At 26.1% G+C, this 23,426-nt stretch overlaps 2 protein-coding genes across 2 annotated transcripts in view; one reads left to right on the forward strand and one right to left on the reverse strand.

The window, feature by feature from the left end:
* The first annotated feature begins 3,461 nt into the window (after positions 1 to 3,461).
* Positions 3,462 to 6,570, forward strand: LOC126896632 (uncharacterized). The gene is made up of 2 exons (XM_050669571.1): positions 3,462 to 4,483; positions 5,560 to 6,570. The coding sequence occupies exons 1-2, from the start codon at positions 3,609 to 3,611 to the stop codon at positions 6,404 to 6,406; spliced, it is 1,722 nt and encodes a 573-aa protein (XP_050525528.1). The 5' UTR covers positions 3,462 to 3,608; the 3' UTR covers positions 6,407 to 6,570.
* Positions 6,571 to 15,124: 8,554 nt separating this feature from the next.
* The window catches only part of LOC126896631 (hemocytin), a 46,294-nt gene continuing 37,992 nt past the window's right edge, over positions 15,125 to 23,426 (reverse strand). The window contains exons 39-52 of the mRNA XM_050669570.1: positions 22,629 to 22,834; positions 22,372 to 22,560; positions 22,159 to 22,289; positions 21,929 to 22,051; positions 21,568 to 21,871; positions 18,110 to 18,397; positions 17,277 to 17,645; positions 17,109 to 17,222; positions 16,829 to 17,041; positions 16,522 to 16,625; positions 16,127 to 16,441; positions 15,911 to 16,066; positions 15,572 to 15,845; positions 15,125 to 15,486 (exon numbers count right to left, since the gene is read on the reverse strand). Coding sequence (XP_050525527.1) covers positions 15,305 to 15,486; positions 15,572 to 15,845; positions 15,911 to 16,066; positions 16,127 to 16,441; positions 16,522 to 16,625; positions 16,829 to 17,041; positions 17,109 to 17,222; positions 17,277 to 17,645; positions 18,110 to 18,397; positions 21,568 to 21,871; positions 21,929 to 22,051; positions 22,159 to 22,289; positions 22,372 to 22,560; positions 22,629 to 22,834 — 2,968 coding nt within the window. The 3' untranslated portion in view covers positions 15,125 to 15,304. The remainder of the gene's footprint in view (positions 15,487 to 15,571; positions 15,846 to 15,910; positions 16,067 to 16,126; positions 16,442 to 16,521; positions 16,626 to 16,828; positions 17,042 to 17,108; positions 17,223 to 17,276; positions 17,646 to 18,109; positions 18,398 to 21,567; positions 21,872 to 21,928; positions 22,052 to 22,158; positions 22,290 to 22,371; positions 22,561 to 22,628; positions 22,835 to 23,426) is intronic.

The following is a 23,426-nucleotide window of genomic DNA, read 5'->3' on the forward strand; positions in this document are numbered from 1 at the left end:
ATAATATTTTTTTTTTTTGTGCAAATATCTTAGAGTAATGAAATAAAAATAAAAATTTGTATGACAAATGTAGATTAATAATAATAATAATTCGCATCAAAAATTAATAAAGATATTTATAAATAATAATTATTATTTCCTATTTTACCATAAGACATAAATATTAATTCTTCAAAAGTAATAATTAAATTATTTTTATTGTCTAATATCATATTAAAATTGGGTTTGGATTACGCCAATGGTAAGGCAATTTCAATATTCTCAATGGCATATTGTGAGACTATATTTTTAGCTTATGAAGATATCAAGCCAAAGTATTTAAAAATGTTAATTTTTGATTCTTTGTTCATTTTAATTAAACAAAAAACAGTAGCACAGTGGGGTCGAGGCACAGTGTAGACAAGGCATAGATGGGACAAGTATAGACGATATCTGACAGTGATTAAAATCACTATCATAAGAAACGCTTCGATGCAAATCTGTAGATAGTGTTTCATTTAGAGAAATTGGTGAATTATTCCAAAAGCAACATCAACTCTTATTTCTTTGATTATATCCTAATTAGTAGTTCTTTGATTTTAAAATATAATATATGAATAAATACTAATTATAATTATTAAATTTAGTATGAAATTGATATTCAATAATTTAATATTGTAATTTAAACGGAGAAATTATAAAAATAATAAAGAAGTTGTATTTTTCTTTATTTTTACATGTAATTTAAAGGGCTTGATACAATAAATTTCAATAAAAACTGTTTGTTACTTTAAATAAATGCACTGAACTACAAGGAACTTTCATCAGTAACAAAAATATACCATTCTAAATCAACTTCTAAGTTTTAATATTATCAAAAATTAGTATTTACATATAAAAAATTCGCATCGAAGTTAAACAATTGGCTATTTAAGCTAACTCAAATTTAAAAATTTTTTCGACTTGAAAAAAATAAAAAAATTTAATAAGTTTAATTTCTTATATCTTATGAACTTTATTCTATGTCAATTAAATTATATAATATTAATGAAATCAATATATTCTCCTAATAACATATTTTAAAATAAAATAAAATACAAAACCTAGAATTTTAATAGAAAAATAACATATTTTTGAATACGGTAGCCATTTGCGCATAGAAGATAGGTCGTCGGGACAAATTTTTTTTTTTTATTTTGTAGTACATAAAATAAGCTTTAATTTGATATATGTTTAAATGACGCAATATTTCCGAAACATTTTCAGAAATTAAGTTGAAAAAGTTAGTTTTTGTAAAAAAGTTGCTATTTTAAATCCCCTTTGTGAGCAGAATAAGTGTTAGATTTTCAAATAAAATGATATCAAACCAAAGAAAATTACCTAAGGTTTCAATATAAAAAAATATAATTTTGATTTGTTAATATTTGAAAAAGTTATGGCAGTTTTAAGTACAAAAAACATCCCGATAAAAGGTGATTTTTATAACAAACATTACATTTTTTTTTTAATTTCGACAGCTATTTGCTCATAGAAGATTGTGTCGGGGCAAATTTTTTTTTTTCATTATATGGTATATAACATAACCTTTGATTTGATATATGTTTAAAGGACGTAGTATTTTCGGAACATTTTCAAAAGTTCAGTTGAAAAAGTTCTATGTTTTATACAATGTTTCAAATTTTGAACGACCCCTATATAAGGGGAAATTGTCCAATTTTAATAAAAAGTATGTCAAATGAAATATGTACTTATAATGTATTTAGAAAAAAAAATTTGTGCTGATACATACATTTTTCGAAAAGTTATAGCATTTTTAAGTTGAAAATTTAAAATTGAAAATTTTAACAAAAAAATAGCGTTTTTTTAACTATGGCAGCCATTTGCATGCAGAAGATAAAGTGTCGGCACAAATTTTTTTTTTCATTTTATAGTACATAAAATAAGCTTTAATTTGATATATGTTTAAAGGACGCAGTATTACTGGAACATTTTCAAAAATTAAGTTGGATAAAGTTACTTTTTGTAAAAAAGTTGCTATTTTAAATCCTCCCCAGTGAGCAGGTTAAGTGTTAAATTTTCAAAAAAATGACATCAAATGAAAGGGAAATATCTAAGGTTTTAGTATGAAAAAAATTATGTTGATTTGTTTATTTTTGAAAAAGTTATGGAAGTTTTAAGAAAAAAAAGTGAAAAAAATGACAAAATTTACCGATTTTTAAATTTGTAATTTTTTTGGAGGTTTCCCCCATTTACGGGGAACGAGGGAAATTTTTTTAATTTTTGAGAATAATGTCTTCGACTAGATACGATTTGTGATCTTTTGACGTATTGTTGAAAGAAATCGGTCCAGTGAGAGCTGAGAAAAAGTGGCAACAGACAAAAAAAAAAACACATCATGGTAAAATTAATACCTTCTCAGCTTCGCATCGAAGCTATAATATAAAATAAATAATAATACACTGACAAAAGTCAAAAATTGTCATTCTGAATATTATGTAATTACTGACTGTTACCTGTATTGATATTTCAGCATAGACAATAATCCGAGAATGCACTAAAAATACATTTGGAGATAAGTTATATTCTTAACGATAGGAGAGGTGGAAAGTTTTATGTATTTAGGATCAGTTATACAAAAAAAAAACGGGTATGTTGATGTAAGATACAAGATTAAGTGCAGGTGTGTAATGTGGAGAGAAACATCTGATGTGTTATGTGATAAGAGAATTCCAGTGAGAATGAAAGGTAAGTTCTATAAGACGTTGTGAAACCAGATATGATGCATAGTTCAAAGTGTTAGGCGATTGACAAGAGAATAAAACAGAAGTGAGAATGCTTAAATGGATGAGTTGAATGACTACAAAAGGTGGGATAAGGAACGTACATATATAATGGAGTATACGTAAGAGAAAACTGACTTAGATGACTTCACCATGTTGTGAGAAGAGAGGAATCGGAAGTTGTAAGAACAGTTATAAAAATGAATGTTGAAAGAAGAAAAGATTGAGGAAAATTGTTACTGAATGCGATATGAGGACTAATTATGTGGGAAATCGTGTTAAGTGAAAGTTTATAATGACCATGAAAATTTTCGAAGGCTTTGGAGGGAATTTAACCCCTTTCTTACCCCATGGATACGCCACTATCCCACCAACTCTTAAGTTCGAGATTTTGACGAATTCTCTTAAAAATAAATAAAAATAAGTGATTTAAAAAAGTATTTAGGAATATTTAGTATACTTTTAAAATGTATTTTTAATTGTATTTAAATATTTTTTGTATGAACTATTCGAATACGTATTTCATATTTATTTTTAAATTATTTTTAATGTGACAACAAATATTACTATATATATTTATTCATATATTAACATACGAAAAATTTATAAATTATGGAATACACTCATTTATAGTATAAATAAATTTATTTGAGCCAACATTTTAATGTTTATTCAATTTTGGCAGAGCAAATCAATACTCATCAGACTAAATAATTAAATTCAAATTGAATTTTGTACAGATATATTCAGTAAAATTAATATATTTTAAAAAAGTCAGCAATAAAAAAATCATATATTAGTTTAATGAATTTATAAGTTACTTATAACTGTGTTATCAATTTACAAAAAATGTATTGTGGAATTTTTATGATAACATTTATATTTTTTGGACTTTCGTTTTCTATGAATACCAGAAAAGAAAAAATAGAATATGCAAAATATCTAATTCGAGTGATGAATCATATTCGTATTCAAGAAGGTTGGAATAATATAAAACACTTAGAATTGAAAATGGATTCATTACATGATAAACCTCTTCAAGAAATTTTTGCACAAAATGTTGACAGTGAAAATCTTTTAGAACTGTCAATTATCATTATTGATTTACTAAACAACATATATATTGAAGTAATAAGATCATTTTTGGAGTTTCTTAGTTTAATTATAAACGTATGTAAAATATATTATGCAGACAATTTATTTAAAGAACTCATTGATTGTATTGAATTACTTGAGAATGGAGTAAAAAAATCAACGTTTTTATTTGAAAAATTGTATACAGCAATTACATTTATCAGTAATTTAAATATAAAATATGCATTTTTTAAAATAGAGGGCAATCCTTTTGTTGTGGTTGATGAAATATACTTTGTCAAGCAATTTACGAGTAACATAAAATTAACAGATTGGACATTTTATAGAAACCCTTGTGTGGATTTTGACAAAAATGTAGCACTAACTGTAATTAGTAATATTAATAAATTCGCTAAAGAGTTAGTTGAAATGATATTTAACATTAAAGGAAATCATAATATCTTAGAAAATTTCCCCTATCAAATAAATATTAAATTTATGTTCGATAAGTTATACAACTACAATATAGATAAATATTCGGATTATCATAATTTTATTTTACACCAACTCGATACAGTTTATGGTCATATAGCAAAAAATGAATTTGACAACTTTGGATTTAACGAATTACTTTATCCTCAGATATTTAAGTAAGAAATATAATATTTACTTAAAATTACTAATAGTTAATTAAATTAAGTTCATTAAGTTAACTTAACTTAATAAACTAAATTATCTTAACAAAGTCAAAATGTTAAAAATAGCCACTTCAAAAAACACTTTTTGATTAAATATTTCCAAAGTAATAAGAGAAGAAAAATTGTTTTTATACTGAATTTTACAAATAAATCATATCACTAAAATGAAATACTTTTAATGATCATAGACCAATATATAATTTACTAAACCAAATGTTTACGCTGATTTCAAGTCTGAAATAAGATTTTTTCAAATGAAAAACGTAATTAAAAAAAAAACAAAATTTTATCATGTTATTATTGATTTTTAATTTGTTAAAAATAATTCGTACAAAATTTTGATTTAAAATGTTATGATTGACATATTTTTGCAGTCTTTTAAATTTGATTTTATAAAAGTTTATAATTTAAAACTTTTAAACACTATTTATGCCTAACTTGCAAGTTTAGAATTGAAAATTTTATGAGGATTTAAAAATTATATTTTAAGATTTATATCAGTAAATTAATGAGGAATACTTAAAATTTCGTTAAAATCACTATTTTTATTGAAATACATTATTTAAATAGAAGTCTAAGTAATAATTTATATGTAACTTTTGGTGTTAAAATAGATGCTACAATTTAAATATTCATGGGATATAACTATATTCCATATAGTTATATCCTATAATACTATATAATATTAATTTCATGCTGCATTAAATTACAATAATAGATATTTATTCATATATTATAATTATAAATCAAATAACAAATCGGGACAAAATTAAGGGAATAAGAGTTATTGTTGCTTTTGAAATAATCTACCAATTTCTTAAAATTAAACACTATCTACAGATTTGTATCGAAGCGTTACTTATGACAGTGATTTTAATCACTGTCAGATATCATATATACTTGTCCCAACTATACCACATCCACACAGTGCAGCGGCCCCACTGTACTACCGTTTTTTTTAAATCAAAACTTCTAATTGTTTATATTAAACATAACTTTGCTTAAATTGATTTATTTTTTTTTTACAGATCTCCATTGCTTACGCCACCACCGGACGATTCAAAATCTCCAGGATATAAAGTAAAAGCTATGGATATACTTATTAATGAGATTAATTGGGAATCTTTGAGTGGTATATCAATACTGGAATACCATCAAACAATTAAGTCTAGCCGTGTATTCAGAGATCCAGTTAATGTTTATAACTTCCAACTCAAAAAAACATATATTTTAATTTTGTTGAGATGTAGGTTTTTTGAAATATTATCAGAATACCTTTCATATTTAACTGCAATTGTGCAATTATGTAACGAGGAAAAAGGAGATTTAAAGTCTACAAAATCTCAAATTAAATATATTGAATCGGTGCAACAAATATTTGATACATTTAAAAGTTCTCTAGATTTTTTTAATTATATAGATACAGCAATGATGAATTTAATGAAATGGTCGATTTGGAACCATTATAGCGTAGATGTATTTTTATCGCCCATAAAATTATTGGTAAATAATTTTATTAAACAGATAAATGAAAAAAAGTTGTTACGTGATGTTTTTGCTAACACAGAAAATTTAGATTTAATAATTATAGCAAAACAACATCTAGATGATTTAAAAAATGTCTGCATTATTTTTAATAAAAATATTGTAAGTGCAAAAAAGAGACAGAAAGATCTATGTCATTTTAATTCAGATTTTAGAACTTATAAAAATAATATTAAAATTATTAGCAAGAAAAATGCTGCTGTATTTAACTGTACTAAAGGTAACGACCCGATCACTAACAGTCAACAGGCTTGTAAGGAATTTCATATATATAATCAAAATTTTATCAACTATGAATATAAAAATCTAGGGTTTCATAAAATTTATTAAAATATTTTTTTATATTTCAAAAACTAATCGTTATATATTTTAACCTTTTAATAATAATACTTTTAGCATTTATTTTTAGTCATTATTTAATAAAATAGATGTAAATTAGATTATTTTATTTTATTTTTAGTTTATTTATTAATAATGATCTTTATTGATTTGTTCTGGACTTATATAAATATTATTTCTCATAAAATAATTGTATTGATCCTTATACTTTTCAATAAGTTATAGCATTATAAAGTTAAAAATGTAAAAAATAAAATCGAGAATTTTCACACAAAATTAGCATTTGGTAGCCATTTTCACCGTGAAGACCAAATAAAGTCCGATATTTTTTTTTTCATGATAAAGTATATTATAATAGCTTTAATTTAAGATAATACAAAAGTGTCAGACTTTCCGAAACACTTTCAAAAGTTAAGTTCAAAAAGTTCAATTTATGTGAAAAAGTTGTCATTTTAAATCTTCCCCTGTGGGCAGGTAAAGAGTTAAATTTATAAAAAAAATAGACCATATGATAGGTAAAGACATCAAGAATCTATAAAAAAAAATTATATTGATTTGTTCATTTATGAAAAATTAATGGAAGTTTACAAAAAAAAATTTTAAAAATTTCGAAAATTAGCGATTTTTTAATTTGTAATTTTTTTGAGATTTCCCCCATTTACGGGGAACGAGGGAAATTTTTTCAATTTTTAAGGGTAATGTATTCGACTAGATATGATTTGTGATCTTTTGACGTATTATTGAAAAAAATCAATTCGGTGAGAGTTGATAAAAAGTGGCAAACGTCACAAAATAAGAAAAAAATACATCATAGTAAAACAATATCTTCTTAGCTTCACATCGAAGCTAATAAATAGTAACTAATATTCAAACGCATTCTCTTCATTTTGTCTACTGTACCAACCCGGTCTTAACACCGTTAAGCCAAATTCATTCACTAGGCGCTTTGTAGAATTATCGAAAGTATTATTATTATTATTTTAAATTGTTTAAATTAAAATTCGAATTAATAGTCCATAAGTTGTTATCGACCAGTTATTTTTCTTAATTGGACCATTTTTTATTTTATAAACTAGTTTGAAACGTACGCTGCTGTTAGAAAATTTAAGTTGACACCCTTATAATATAAGTCATGAACATGAAAAATACTTCATGATTGATAAATTAAAAAAAACTTGTAGCAAAAAGAAACAAAAAAAACCCAGCACAGTGGGGTCGCGGCATAGTGGGGTCCAGTATAGATTTAATCTGACAGTGATTAAAAACACTAACATAAGAAACACTTCGATGCAAAACTGTAGATAGTATTTAATTCTAGGAAATTGATGGATAATTACAAAAGCAACATCAACTTCTATTTCCTTAAATATACCCAGATTAGTAATTCTTTTAATTATATATTATATAATTTTTTAAATTAATTGTTTTCAAATTATTATTGATTTTGATTTTTAATATGTTAAAAGTAATCATTTTGAACCTACTTTTTTTTGTACTTTAAAGTGAAAGTTTTAATAAAAAAAAGTGAATTTGTTACCATAACTTATAGTTCCACTTGCAAGTTTGAAATTGACATTATTAAATAGAAAAAAATGAAATTGTTAAGATTAATAAGCAATCAGGGAATTTTATAATTACTAGTTACAGTACATTTATCAGAAAAATTCGATTTTTTTGCATTTTTATCGTAATAGATCACTTAAATAAAAATCATAGTAATCATTTCTAATTAACTTTTGTCTTTTAAAAAGATTCTGCAACGGAAATATTCAGAATTTAATTAATTTTAATGATTATATATCTAAAAAAACCAATAAAAAAAAAGTTGTTAAAAAGATTTACTCAATTGAGCGTATTATAAAATTTGATTATAATTGTAAAAATCCATCGTTAAATTCAGGTGAAACTAAAAATAATTTTTTTTTTTAATTTATGATTTATATAGCAACATGTTACAAAGAATTTTGGGATATTATAGACTGGTAGTAGCACACACAAATAGAGTTAAAAAATGAATAAATTACAAAGTAAAATTATTTACTTTTGTAGTTGAATACTTTTATCATATCAAATCTAATTTGACAATAAATACTTTAAGAATATTAGAAATTAATGATTTTAATTGTTTGTGTGGAAAAAGCAGATTAAGCTACTTTTTATTTGAATAAGGAATATTTTTTCGATTTTTAAGAGTAATAACTTAAACTAAATACGAATTGTAATCATTTGACGTATCGTTGAAAAAAGTAGGTCTAGTGAGGGTTGGCAAAATAAATCGTATCCACAAAAAGAATCACATAGTAGAATAATATTAACATGAATATAAATTTCTTCTTACAAGGGGACACTATAGTGATGGGATTCTTTATATTTATTGAAGTTATTGAGTCTAAATAAGATAAATATCAAATGATTTGAAAATTTTATTCTAACTCAAAAAAAATGCAAAATATTAATTAGTCACAGACGGATTGAACCTCGCACGCTAAGCGTGAAAAACACAAGTGTTACCGATTCGGCAACGGTTCGTTGCTTTCGTCATATGATAAAATTGATTATTTAAGCTAACTCAAATTTAAAAATTACTCTTTTGAATTGAAAAAAATAAAAAAAATTTTATAAGTTTAATTTCTTATGTCTTATGAACTTTATTCTATGTCAATTAAATTATAAAATATTCATGAAAGTCAGTGTATTGCCCTTATAAGATATTTTAAGATAAAATTAAATACAAAACCCAGGATTTTAACACAAAAATAGTATATTTTNTAAATACAAAACACAGGATTTTAACACAAAAATAGTATATTTTTGAATATGGTAGCCATTTTCGTATAGATAGGTAAAAATTTTATTTTAATTTTATAGTACATGACATAAGCTTTAATTTGGCATATGTTTAAAGGACGCAGTATTTTCGGAACATTTTCAAAAATTAAGTTGAAAAAGTTATTTTTTGTAAAAAAAGTTACTATTTTAAATCTCCCCAGTGAGCAGAATAAGTGTTAGATTTTCAAAAAAAATTATATCAAATGAAAGGTAAATATCTAAGGTTTCAATACAAAAAAATATTATTTTTATTTGTTCATTTTTGAAAAAGTTATGGCAGTTTTAAGTACAAAAAACATCCCGATAAAAGGTAATTTTTATCGCAAACATTACATTTTTTTTTAATTTTCGACAGCCATTTGCAAATAGAAGATAAGATGTCGGGACAATTTTTTTTTTTCATTTTATAGTACATAAAATAAGCTTTAATTTGATATATGTTTAAAGGACGCAGTATTACTGGAACATTTTCAAAAATTAAGTTGGAAAAAGTTAGTTTTTGTAAAAAAGTTGCTATTTTAAATCCTCCCCAGTGAGCAGGTTAAGTGTTAAATTTTCAAAAAAATGATATCAAATGAAAGGGAAATATCTAAGGTTTTAGTATGATAAAAATTATGTTGATTTGTTTATTTTTGAAAAAGTTATGGAAGTTTTAAGAAAAAAAAGTGAAAAAAATGACAAAATTTACCGATTTTTAAATTTGTAATTTTTTTGGAGGTTTCCCCCATTTACGGGGAACGAGGGAAATTTTTTTAATTTTTGAGAATAATGTCTTCGACTAGATACGATTTGTGATCTTTTGACGTATTGTTGAAAGAAATCGGTCCAGTGAGAGCTGAGAAAAAGTGGCAACAGACAAAAAAAAAAACACATCATGGTAAAATTAATACCTTCTCAGCTTCGCATCGAAGCTAAAATTCAATTTATATAATTACATTATTTTCATATCACAATTACATGGTATAATTTTTATGTTTTATAAGCCTGTTCTTATGGGAAGTCCTTTGTATAAACGAGATTAAATTATCACTGGTAATAGAAAATCCAAAGATGGCCATGTTAATGAAAATAATTAACTCTAGTTAAGTTATATATGATCAATGTCGATAAATTAACAATTAAAAGTTAACAAATTATAAATTTAACTTGTTAAGTTCAATTTTTTTTTAACTTTACTAGTATATAAAAAAAAGTTATTTTATTTAAAATTATTTTTTGGCTAAAATCTCTTAAAATCATTTTTTATTGGTCAGTGATGTAAGGGAAAACTAAGAATCGATTTTCAACTTTTTAAGTTAAATCTTCTTCTTCTTCCTCGTCTTAATCCCAACTACTTGGGGTAGTTGGGATAACTACCCTTATCCTAAACTTTCACTTGACATAATCTCACATATCATCTACGCTGACATCAGCTGTCTTCATATCGCATTCCATTATATCTCTCCATCTCTTTTTGGGTTTTCTTCTGCCTCTTCTTCCTTCATCATTCATTTCTATAACTATTCTTACAGCTTCCGATTCCTCTCTCCCTATAACATGACCAAACCATCTAATAATTGTAAGTCAATTTTCTCTCATCTTATCCACGATTGACGCTACACCTATACTGCCTCTTATGTTTGTTTCTTATTCTATCTTCTCTAGTCACTCCACTCTTTAATCTAAGCATTCTCATTTTTGCAACACTCATTTTCTACTCTACTTTCTTGCTAACCACCCAACACTATGAACCATATATCATTGCTGGTCTTACATCAGTTTTATAGAACTTACCTTTTAGTCTCACTAGAATAAAAGTCATAACACACCAGATGTTTCTCTCCACATTACCCACCTGCACTTAATCTTATATCTTACATCACTATCACCGTTTTTTTACACAACTTATCCTAAATAATTAAAACTTTCCAACTCTCTTATCATATCCTTGATTATTGTTACTGAAATCCTCATTTCGCCTACCTCGAATTCTCCCTTGTCAAACTCGTACTCTATATATTTATTCCTACTTATTCTTAAACCCTCTTCTTCAAGAGCTGATCTCCACACATCTAGCCTATAATTAATTTCCTTCCAATTAACNTTGTCAAACTCGTACTCTATATATTTTGTCTTATTCCTACTTATTCTTAAACCCTCTTCTTCAAGAGCTGATCTCCACACATCTAGCCTATAATTAATTTCCTTCCAATTAACATTTTATCGTCAGCGGACAACATGCACCACGGCATCTCTTCTTCTCTTTCTTTGTAATTTCATTCAACACTATAGACAATTAGTAAAGGCTTAAAGCAGAACCTTGGTGCAATCTTACTCTTACCCGAAAACCTTCTGTTACTCCTCCTACACATTTCATCCTGATACAAGTGCCATCATATATATCCACTATTATTTTAATGTTCCTTTTCGGGGCTTCTTTTCTTATTAATGCCCACTTTATAACCTCTAGGTACTCTATCATACGCTTTCTCCAAATCTATAAATACCATACACTGCTTTTTCTTCTTTTCCCTAAACATTTCTATTATTTGCCTCACACAAAATAATGGCTCCATTGTTGAATTACTAGGCATAGATCCAAACAGGTTTTTAAATACTGATGTCTCATTTCTTATTCTCTTATATGTTACCTTTTCACAAATTTTCATACTATGACTCATAAGCTTTATACCTCTATAATTTCCATACTCCTTTTTGTTTCCTTTACTATTAAATATCGGCACCACAATACTATTCCTCCACTCATTTGGGATTTTTCCTTCTAATAACATTTTATTTAAAAGATTCTTCTACCGCCTAATACCAACACCGTCTAATATTTTCTATACTTTTACTGGTACTTCATTTCGTTCTACTGCTTTATTCTTCTTCATTGATGCCACAGTCTCCCATATCTCTTTCTCACTAATTAAATCTTCCAGTCCCTCGTTCCACGAGATATCCTCTAATGTTCCTTTTGAATAATTCTCATTCAGTAATTTTTCAAAATACTCTTTCCACCTTATTTTCACATGATCATCACTCGATAGTATCCTATTATTAACACTTATTATATACCTTACATAGTGATAATCTTTAAACCTTTTTTTTCTCTTACTTTTGCAAGTCTATACATTTCTTTTTCGCCTTTCTTTTGTTTTAGTCTATCAAACAACTCATTATGCCATTTAAACTTAGGAAAAAATATTAATAATAACAAAACATTATTCTATTCGTTTTGTACATTTTTGTTTTGGTTGCACTGTTTTATCTTTAAAACAAATCAGTTAAAAATCATATACATTTTTTAAAAAATTCAGAAAACTATAATTATTGTTATATAAATATAATATTTGTGTGGAAAATTTCTGTTTTTTTTTCAAATTAAACCACGTACGCAGCGTATAAAGACATAAATTTTGTTATGACATATTGAATTTAGCTTAATTGTTATTTCAACTAATTAACTGAAAAAAATCTAAGTTATTTCAACAGAAAATTAAATTAGTTAAGTTAAAAATTTTATTAGAAAAATAATTAACTAGTTAAGTTGAAAAGTTAAAAAAAATTAATTTTTAACTTATCTTTAACTTTTTAACTAGTTAATGCCCACCATTGAGAAAATCCATGTAAAAGTTTTTTAAAAGTGTATACATTTTATTCCATATTTCATTGTTTTTTACAATTTTATCAATCACCTTACCTACTAATAGTAAATATTAATTTTCAGTCTAACTACACACCTAAATAATTTTTTTTGAAGTATCACTTATACCTCTTGTATTCTAAGTACTCTATATAATACTAAATATAAGAGGTTATATCTCATAATCGCTCATGTGTTGACCAGCTTTTTTAAAAAATAATTTACTTCTTTTTATTGGATGTAGTTTAAATTTAATTTTATAATTAATATAAAAGATTTATATATTTGAAGATCAAGAAATCTATATATGTGTTGAAATAAAAATGTCATCGCAAAAGTTCCTTAGTGCTAGTTCTATGTTGACATCATAGTTGGCGAATGAAGAATACATATTATTGTGACAGATTTAAAGGGAAATTATTAAAATTTAAATGCTGAATACTTTAACAAAATGTATATTTTAATCTTTTGATGTATCGTTAAATAATAACAGTCCAGTAGGTACAGATATGGATAGATATGACAAAAAACACATTATAATAAAACTAACTAATATCTTTTCAGTTTTCTATCTAAGCTAAGAAAATGTATGAAAATTATTCTTATATACATGTACCTTCACCAGATTTCTTTTTAGTACTACTTATTTAATGTTTTTTTTTTTGACGGTATTATTTTACGATTCTTAATTTCTTTAACGACATTTAAGTAATGGAAAATAACATTATAATATTTTTTTATAACAATGATAGCTTTGTCGGTCTTTTGATAAAAGCAATTAATTATATATCATATATACAGATATAAAATCAAGCGTCAATTAATTTTTAACTATTTTTAGGCAGTCGGTATTGCCCTATACAGCTATGAACAATAAAATAGTTGCAGCGGATACCACACAAACGCGCACGATCATGTTTGAAAACCATAAATTTGAACGTACAAAACTACCTGTTTTTGTTCGATCAGTACCACGAACCTGCTGATAGGATATGAACTCTGAAAACATATTTGAATCCAACATCATAACACTTAGGTATCGGTCAGACCGTTTTTAACTTCAATGCGAAGCTGAAAAGATATTTTACTATGTGTTTTTTTTTCGGTGTCCGTTACCACTTTTTCTTTGCTCTCACAGAACCGATTTCTTTCAATGATACGTCAAAAGATTACAAATTGTATCTAGTCGTAGACATTACCCTCAAAAATTGAAAAAATTTCCCTCGTTCCCCGTAAATGGGGGAAATCTCCAAAAAAATTACAAATTTAAATTTTGTTTTACTTCAAATTTAAACTTTTTTAAAAATAACCAAATCAATATCATTTTTTTATAGATGCATGATGTTTTTACCTATCATTTGGTATATTTTGTTTAAAAAACTGACCCTTTACCTGTCCACAGGAGGGGATTTAAAATAACAAATTTTTCACAAAAAATGAACTTTTTGAACTTAACTTTTGAAAGTGTTCCGGAAATACTGATACTTTTATATATATCTTACATTAAAACTTATGTAATATACTTAATTGTAGAAAAAAAAATTTTGGACTTTATTTTGTTTTCAGGGTGAAAACAGACATCCAAGTTAATAAAAAAAATACGATTTTTGTAAAAAAGTTCTTTTTTGTATTTTTAACTTTATAACGCTATAACTTTTTGAAAAATGTATGGATCATTATAGTTTTTTTAAGATAAGTACTATTTATTTATATATATATATATTGAAGTATCTATTCATATATTACACTTATAAAACATAAAACTTGTAATTAGAATATAAATAAGGAAATAGGCAATCATATAGCTTTTGGAATAATCCATCATTTTTTTAAAATTAAACACTATCTATAGATTTCCATCGAAGCTTTTTTTATGATAGGGATTTTAATCACTGTCATGTATCATTATACTTGACCCAACTATGCCACGTCCTCACTGTGTCACGACGCCACTGTGCTGGTTTTTTTTTTTTTTAATTCTTTCAGTGCAAAAATTTTGAAAAAATTAAAATTTTCAAAAATGTTAATTGTACTTAAGGGTTAAAAAAATCATAACTTCAAAAAAGAGGCCTCATCAATACTAAGTGACATGATGCTGAATTCACATGTTTTCAGAATCCTTATCGCATCAGTAATTTTGTCGTACTATTGGATGAGAAACGGGTTTTTCTCTTTACGTTATAAGCCTTAAGTCAATTTTTAATAAAACATAATACAATTGATATTATGATTACTCAAATATACTAATTTAATTAAAATAATTATTTTCAATTCATAAAATTTTCAATTATTAGTTTAAATAGCTACAATAAATAAATAAATTGATTGTAATAATCTTAAATAATATGTAAGTCACTAGTATATTTAATTAATGCTAATAATGAATGAAATCTAAAATAATAACTTATCAATCTAAAATCAGATAATTAAGAAACCTATAGTTTTCTTGATTTTTTTATTGAAAAACTTTCACCTGAGCAGGACGCACATGAACAAGATGAAGGAACTGCAACCGTTTTTTTGTACGTATGGCCATCTTTGCATATTAAAGGTACAGACAATTTTTCATACCGGATGGCTTGGCAACATTGACACTTAGAATCATGTTTTATTGTTTCTAAATAAGATAGTATGTTAAATTTTAACTTAAATTTAATTCTCGAACTTTTAAAACATATAAATATTGTAAATATATGAATTACTTTTGTTAAAATATGTATAAGAATCACACATTCCTCTGCACTCCGTGAAACCAACAATAGCATCTATATTAGCACAAAAATCGTGGAATGGATTTTCTTCAGTGATAAGCCCAACTGTTTGATTAAGAGGTAAACTTTCTGGAGCACATAATACTTTATCACTTACAGGTATCTCAGTATTGTTACAACGTTCACAACAGCCATCAATGTATATTTTATTTTCAGGGCAGTCACCAATATTCGGACAAGACTGATATACAGATACAATATTAAACTAAAAAAAATGGATATTTAGAATTAAATATAATAATAATGTATTTAGTATTAAACAATATCTACTTCATTGAATTCTGATTTTGTACAAATATGAGTTGTACAATTATTATCATAAGTCCACGTTTCATTCTCAGCATAAATTTTATTTTGCATAACACAATTTACTTGAACGCATGATCCACAGCAATTACTAGAGCTAGGTTTATCATAAATCCAACCCTAAGATGAAAAATATTATATCAATCTGAATACATTAGATTACATATGAATTGTATTTACCAAAGGACATTCAGTGTTACAGTTTTTCTCGGATTCGTGGATATATACTTCATCATTACTATCTTGTTTACAACTTAAAGTTTTGCAAGGATCTGATGAAGACCACTCACTTCCCACGTTAAATATTTTTCCATGGTAAATACATGCTTCTTTTTTATAAATCGGACAACATTGGCCATACTTAAATTTGGCTATTATTACATAGTTCAAACTAACAGGTGAAGAAGGACATTCAATTTTATTACAAATTCCTTTTCTAGAATTCATATCACACAAACATGTTCGACAGGGACCATCTTCCCAAGTATCGCCATTCTATATATGATACATATATTATATTCTAAGTTATTATGTAAAAATAATATCAAAAACAAGTAGTGTGTTAATATGTTTACTTGTTTCAAATCAACAGTTTTTTCATCGTTGTACCTCTTGCGTTCTCCTCCCTCAGCAGAGGCAATCCACTCATACTCATAAATACACGTATTATTTGGCAATTCTAAATAATAAGAAACAAGTGTAAATCACTAATTTACAAAAAATTTTATATTAATATTATGCAATTGTAAATTGTATAACAATTTAATAAAATAACTTAAATTTTATAAATGTATTTCTATAAAATCGAACTGGTTTTAAACTGGTACATTTTATGAAACCATCATAATAATTTTTTTTTCTAGTTTAAAAAGTAAAATTTACCACACTTATAATGTGGACAGCAAGAATGATTATCAATATTTATTTTTTTATAATACATATCACATGGTTTTGGATCAGGACAAGTATCTGACCGACAAATTGCTTGGAACGTTGGACAACATCCTTGATAATTCATCACATTTACCATACCTGGTAAAAGCTCAACATCTTGATCGGGCAATGTCGAATGACATTGATCTCTAGGTATACACTCTATAAAAAGATAAACCATATTATATTCAATAAATTTATTTTTAAAAGTAACATAAAATTATCTCACCACAGATAAATTTTTTACAACCATTTGTAGATAATTCCATTTTGACAATCTGATCTTTAGCACATACAGGCATTATGATATCTGTGCAATTTTGCACAACGTTTTCTTCTGGAACTATAAATAATGTTAATCAATATTGAACTAAAATTGTAAATCATTTTCGCATACTGCATTTAAAAACATCACAACATTCATCAGAGTTCTGTTCATCTTTTACTGATTTATAGCCAATTTGACAAATAGAAAATGAAGATGTAGGACATGGCTTTCTTTCACAGTGAATAGTTTTTAAGCCTGGAGAACAAGTACATGTGGTACATTTATCAACTAACCATGAGTCGCCAACAAAATGATTTTCATTATCACAGGGTTCACATCGGGCTTCATCAACACACGAGCTGTTTTTAAACACTTGGCCTGAAGGACAAACACACATTTCGGTTGAATGACCATTACATGAATTTCCTCCAGAACGTGAGACTTTGTAATTATCACAAGTTTCTTCACAACCAGTTGTACATGCTTGATATATTAAACCTAAAAAACAAATAATTATTAGTAAATTTTAATTGAAAGTTTTACGTTTGGAATTTTCATTATTAATTTTATGAATGATTCTGTTTCTTTGAAATTTCACCAATGTGTTTTCTATTTTTTTCTTTTTATAAGTAGTCAACGTAGTAATAAAAAAAAATATTTATTCAATTAATACAGGATACATCAAATTTAATTGAAAATCATTATAACTTTTGAGTAAATTAATATTTTTTACTCATTTTTTTTATAAATTGTTACATACCTTTACTTCATTAATACCATATTCGTCAAATATAAAAAAAGCAAATCAAAATGTCAAAATTGTCTTTTTTTAGCGCATTCCATAAACATATTTTATTTATTGATGGTAATTTTTGAGGTAATACATAATGAGTTACAGATATTTAAGTATGTTTAGTAGGTATTTTAAGCAGTACTAATATTTATTAACGCTTATAGTTTACCTTGAGGACACGTATAAGGGCACAAATTTGGTGATCTCCAGTTTAAACACACACCAAATGATTGACACTCACGTACATAAGATTCTAATGAGTGACAAAATACGCCCTCAAGACCTTCGCATAACATTAAATGACATTTTCTTATATATATCTCAACGTCAACAATTGGATGACATTGGCCAAATAATTGGATGTCCATTAATTTCAGACAGGGATCCATATCGGGAGCAGGAATCTTACATTTTTCTTTATTTTCTTCATTTTTAATTGCTTCACATTTATCAATACCTAAAATATATAAAAAGTTTTTATAAAAAAACCGTTCAACAAGCTTCAGTGCGTAGGTCAATGTTAATTTCCGTTGCGATAGGCTGTACTGTTTCCCATTTTCATTGACACGAACAATAGTTTTTAAGGAAAAAATTTGAAAATAATTAAAATAAAACTAATTTAAGTTTAATTTTTATCATTTATAAATACCTAAATAAACAATTAGTTAAAAGAAACAGAATGTCTTCATTTTCAAAAATGTATTTTTTGACAGGGAACTATACGACAAAACAATTTAATTTACAAAAAAAAATTGTTGAAACTACTATTCAACTAAATACAAAAAAAATAGCACAGTTGGGATTAGACATTATTGGAACAAGTTTAGATATCTGTCAGTGGTTTTAATCACTATCATAAAAATGACTTTGATGCAAATCTTAGTAAGTGTTTAATATTTAGAAGGGATTTTCGGATTATTCCAAAACAACATCAACCCTCATTTTTATAATAAAATTCTGATTTCAATTTTAATAATTTATGAATACATTAATAAATACTTATTGGAGAATCATTTACATATAGACAACAAGTCATCGAGAAAAATTTTTCTACTAGTGGTATGTATCATAAACTTTAATTTAATATGTGTATCAAGCTGGGAGTATTCTACAACATTTTCAAATACTAAGTTGAACACATAAAAGAATTAATTATATTTTTTGTAGTTGATGTCTAGATACAATTTGTAATCTTTTGATACGTTTTTTTTATACGAAAAATCGAAACATTTTCAGCTTAGTACTAGAGCTAAAAGAATATTGAAACATGAATTAAGTATTAAAAATAATTTATGACATAAATATTGAATTTAAAAAATAATTAAGTAAAATATTTTTATAAAATATATGGTAATTAACTAAGCCTATGTTATATCTTTAAAAATTTTAAACATATTACAACTTTTTTTCCTGAAGTTAATGGTATCTTATGTTCTATAATTTTCAAAAAATATTTATATCACCACTCATTTACTTTAAATTATAATTCATTTGACCTTTTTAAAAGAAAATATGTTTATTTAACTAGTTTAAAATAAGAAAATTATCTAACTAAGAAAATAACTGGTCAATAACAACTTTTGAATTAGTAAGCGTTGTAAAATATATTAGTGCTTTTATAGTATGACGATAGTATGCGATTCATAAATACCTAGTTAAATAAATAAATAAATCGCGTTTCCTTTCTTTTTAAGTGTTAATAACTTCAAATATAATTTGTTTTATACTTATTAAATATTACACAATGATGTTATTAGGGTTTCATTTTGAGGGGATATATATAAGAACATTTTTGAAGTGAAAATTCTTCATAAAGGATCTGAAAAAATAACAGATTATCGAACGTCACAATCGGCTATTAAGTATACTTTATATTATAATTTAGTACTGTATCTTCGAATATTAAAATAATTTTATTTAAAATAATTTTGATTGTATATAAAAAATTTAAAAAAAAATAGTATAGGTCATTTTATACCGAGAAGTTGATTAAATTACAAATAAATAAGAAGTTGTAACGTAATAAAATGGTACCCCTTGAATAGGTGTACAAATTAAAAAGTCTAGTATTTATACAAAATTTCAGCGTTTATTTGAGTAGCAAAAATATTGAACTCGATAATCAAAGTATTGACTATCGTTAGTTACGTCTTTTCCCCACTTTTTTGACAATTCATGGATTCCGTCCCAATACCACTTCTAATCTTTTGAGACTAACCATTGATCATGTCAATTTTTCAATTCCTCGTACGAATTGAAGTATTGTACCGAAAGTCCGTGTGTTATCGATCGGAATAAGTAGTTGTCTGATGGAGCAAGGTCTGATGAATATGGCGCGTGGGGTAGTACGTCTCATTTTATGTTTTTCGAATAATTTTTCACCGGTCGTGTAATATTGTCATAAAGCAAAACCACTTTGTGTGTTCGTTCAGCCCATTCTGGTGATTTTCTTTTTAATGCTTGGTTCAATTTTATTAATTGTTGTCGGTAGCGACCAGCTGTAATCGTTTCACCAGGTGTTAGCAGATCATAATACACAGGTCCTTTCTGATCCCACCAGATGCACAACAAAGTCCTCTTTCCATGAATAATACGTACTGGTTGTGATGTTGATGGTTACCTTGGTCTAACCAGGAATTGTCGAAATAGATCCATTTATCATCGTCAGTAACGATCGATGCAAAAAAGACTTTCTTTTGAACCGGTTAAGCAAAAGTTTGCAAATGGTTTTTCGTTTTTCGATGTCTCTTTCTTTCAATGAATTCGGCACCCATTTCCCTTCTTTTTGAATTTTTCTTGTATGTAATCGATTGGAAATAGTTTGTTACGTCACTCCGAGTTTGACTGCCATTTGTTTTTCAGTTTGAGTTGAGTCTTCGTCCAATAACGCTTACAAATTTACATCTTCAAACTTTTTACCTGACCTGGATGCTTTTTGTCTTTCACATCAAAATTACCACTTTTAAAGCGTTTAAACCATCGTTCACATGCTGAAATACCTAAGGTATGATCACCATAAGCTCCCACGATATATCTATGCGCTTAGCTGCACTTTTTCTACAATTAAAAAAATAAGATAAAATTTTGCGCAAATGCTGTTTATCTGGCTCAAATTTCAACATTTTCGAAGTGATAAAAAAATATGTTGTTTGTACAATAACAATCAATAACAAAATCGGTTTTGATAGCGTATGTTAACTCTCCAAAATTCTATAATTGTCATTTCTATATACCAACAATTGTATTGGTAACGTCAACTGTTAGCAAAATTGGCCTATTTAATATGTACACCTATTATTATATTAAATATAATACAGAAATCAACAAATTTTGTTAATTATCAAATGACTGCGTTTATTTTCTTTTTTTCATGATTATTGAATTAATAAGTTTTAATTTAAGTTGCGCGCGTGCGAGATAGTCAATTGTGTTTACTACTTTTGAAACTAGTTCAACGGACTGCATTTGTGTGAACACTCACTTCATTTTCTTCCCTGTCCACATCCTAAACTCAATTTTTTTTTATTCATTATATGGGTATGTCACCATTTTGGAAACAAAAAATATTTATTTACTACTTTAAAAATTATAATATAAAGAATTTCAATGCAATTGTATTATTTGTACCTGTTAAACTAGTTTTCCAACTTATCACAAATTCATCTATGTTATTTGGAATATTTCCATCAGGTGTAGCCATATCATCAGTAGAATCGCCATTGCAACTACCACATAACCCTTCGGTTTTACCATAGTACAAATGTGATGGTAGTTTTATGGAAAATCCTTGATTTTTAACCATGAACACAATTTCTAATTCTAAATTTGGTAAATTTACAGTAACAGATTTTCCTGGCAATTCAGTTAGTAACATCCAATTATTGGAAAATGGTAATTTAGTAATTTCGTTATCATCGATGAATACTAAAATCTAAATGAAAATCATTATTGAACGTTATATCCAGAACAAAAATAGCATTTTTACTACCTTAGAAGCATCCTCATTATATGACAAACTTAAATTATTAGTTGTTTGAATAATGGATATATTCTGTACACAGATTCCATTATTGAATAAAGGATTAGAACACTTTCCAGTTGTTTCTATTATCTGTGATTTACAATAATATACATAATAAAATTAATTATTGTTAAGACCATAATATATTAAATAAAATTATACCATGTTATTATGTACTATAAAGCATGTATATTTACCGTAAATCCCGGTTTAACTAAATCGTTTTCCTTTGTAGTTTTCACAAGAATGTAAGAACAATTTTGCTTGTGATCATAATCAACTTTATCAAAAGTCGTGTAATGGCTAGTACCAGATCCTTCACAAATACCTGTAAAAGTAAAGTTTATACTGATCAATGTTATAATATAAAAATACTTAATACATAAATGCTAAAATATATATAAATTTACAATTTCTACATTTAGATGGTTTAATACAACTTCCATATTCCCTGATATAACCATCAGGGCAATAACACCCTGGGAAGCAAACTCCAGGTAGCTGTGGGCATGGATCGTTTTGTAATAGATTATCACAATTTGGCTCACATGCTTTATTAAAGCAATCTTTATAAACAAATGGAGCATGACAATTTACAGCTGTAAGAAAAAAATATTATAAATAGTATAAATATAAAAATATCTCTAATTAGGTTGTTAAACTTTACGGCAGTCATGTAATAATCGCCAATCTGAGAGCTCTACACTAGAATTCATAGTATAACATTGAGTTACTAAACCAGATATTGCTTTACAACGACATTCTGATGCATCATTTGCAGAATTTTCTGAACATGAACAAATTTTCTCCACACATTTCATTATAAATTCATCAATATTTACAAAATCACCGCATCGACTTAAAGGTTGTGATCTATAAAACAATTTTAAAAAGTATATTTTAATTTAATTCATTAATAATTTAAGATCGTGGATGTTAATTTTTATAACAACTATTATACATAATTATAGCATATAGTATTTTTTTTTTTTTAATTATATTATAATATTTTTAGCTTCCATGGGAGGCTGACAATTGTGAGAATGTACTAATTTTACTATGATGTGTTTATTTATTTATATATTTTTTTGTGTGTGTCACTATTTTTTCTCAGCTCTCACTAGACTTATTTTGATGTTTAAAAGATTACAAATCATTACTAATTGAAGATATTACCTTCAAAAATAGAAAAAATTTCCTTGTACCACTATACGGGTAAATATCAAAAAAATACTATTTTTAAAATCGGTTGATTTTGATATTTTTTAGCTTTTTTTGACTTATAACTTGTTGAACAAAGAATAAACCAAAACAATTTTTTTTATTTATGTTATAAAAAATTTCCTTTCATTAGGTAAATACTTTTTAAAAATCTTACACTTGACATGACCACTGAAGGATTCAATATTGATACTTTTTCATTAAAAGTTTATTTTTTCAGCTTAACTTTTGAAAATGTTTCGGA

This window comes from Daktulosphaira vitifoliae, unplaced genomic scaffold (assembly GCF_025091365.1).
Source record: "Daktulosphaira vitifoliae isolate Bord-2020 unplaced genomic scaffold, ASM2509136v1 Scaffold_1, whole genome shotgun sequence".
NCBI lineage: Eukaryota > Metazoa > Arthropoda > Insecta > Hemiptera > Phylloxeridae > Daktulosphaira > Daktulosphaira vitifoliae.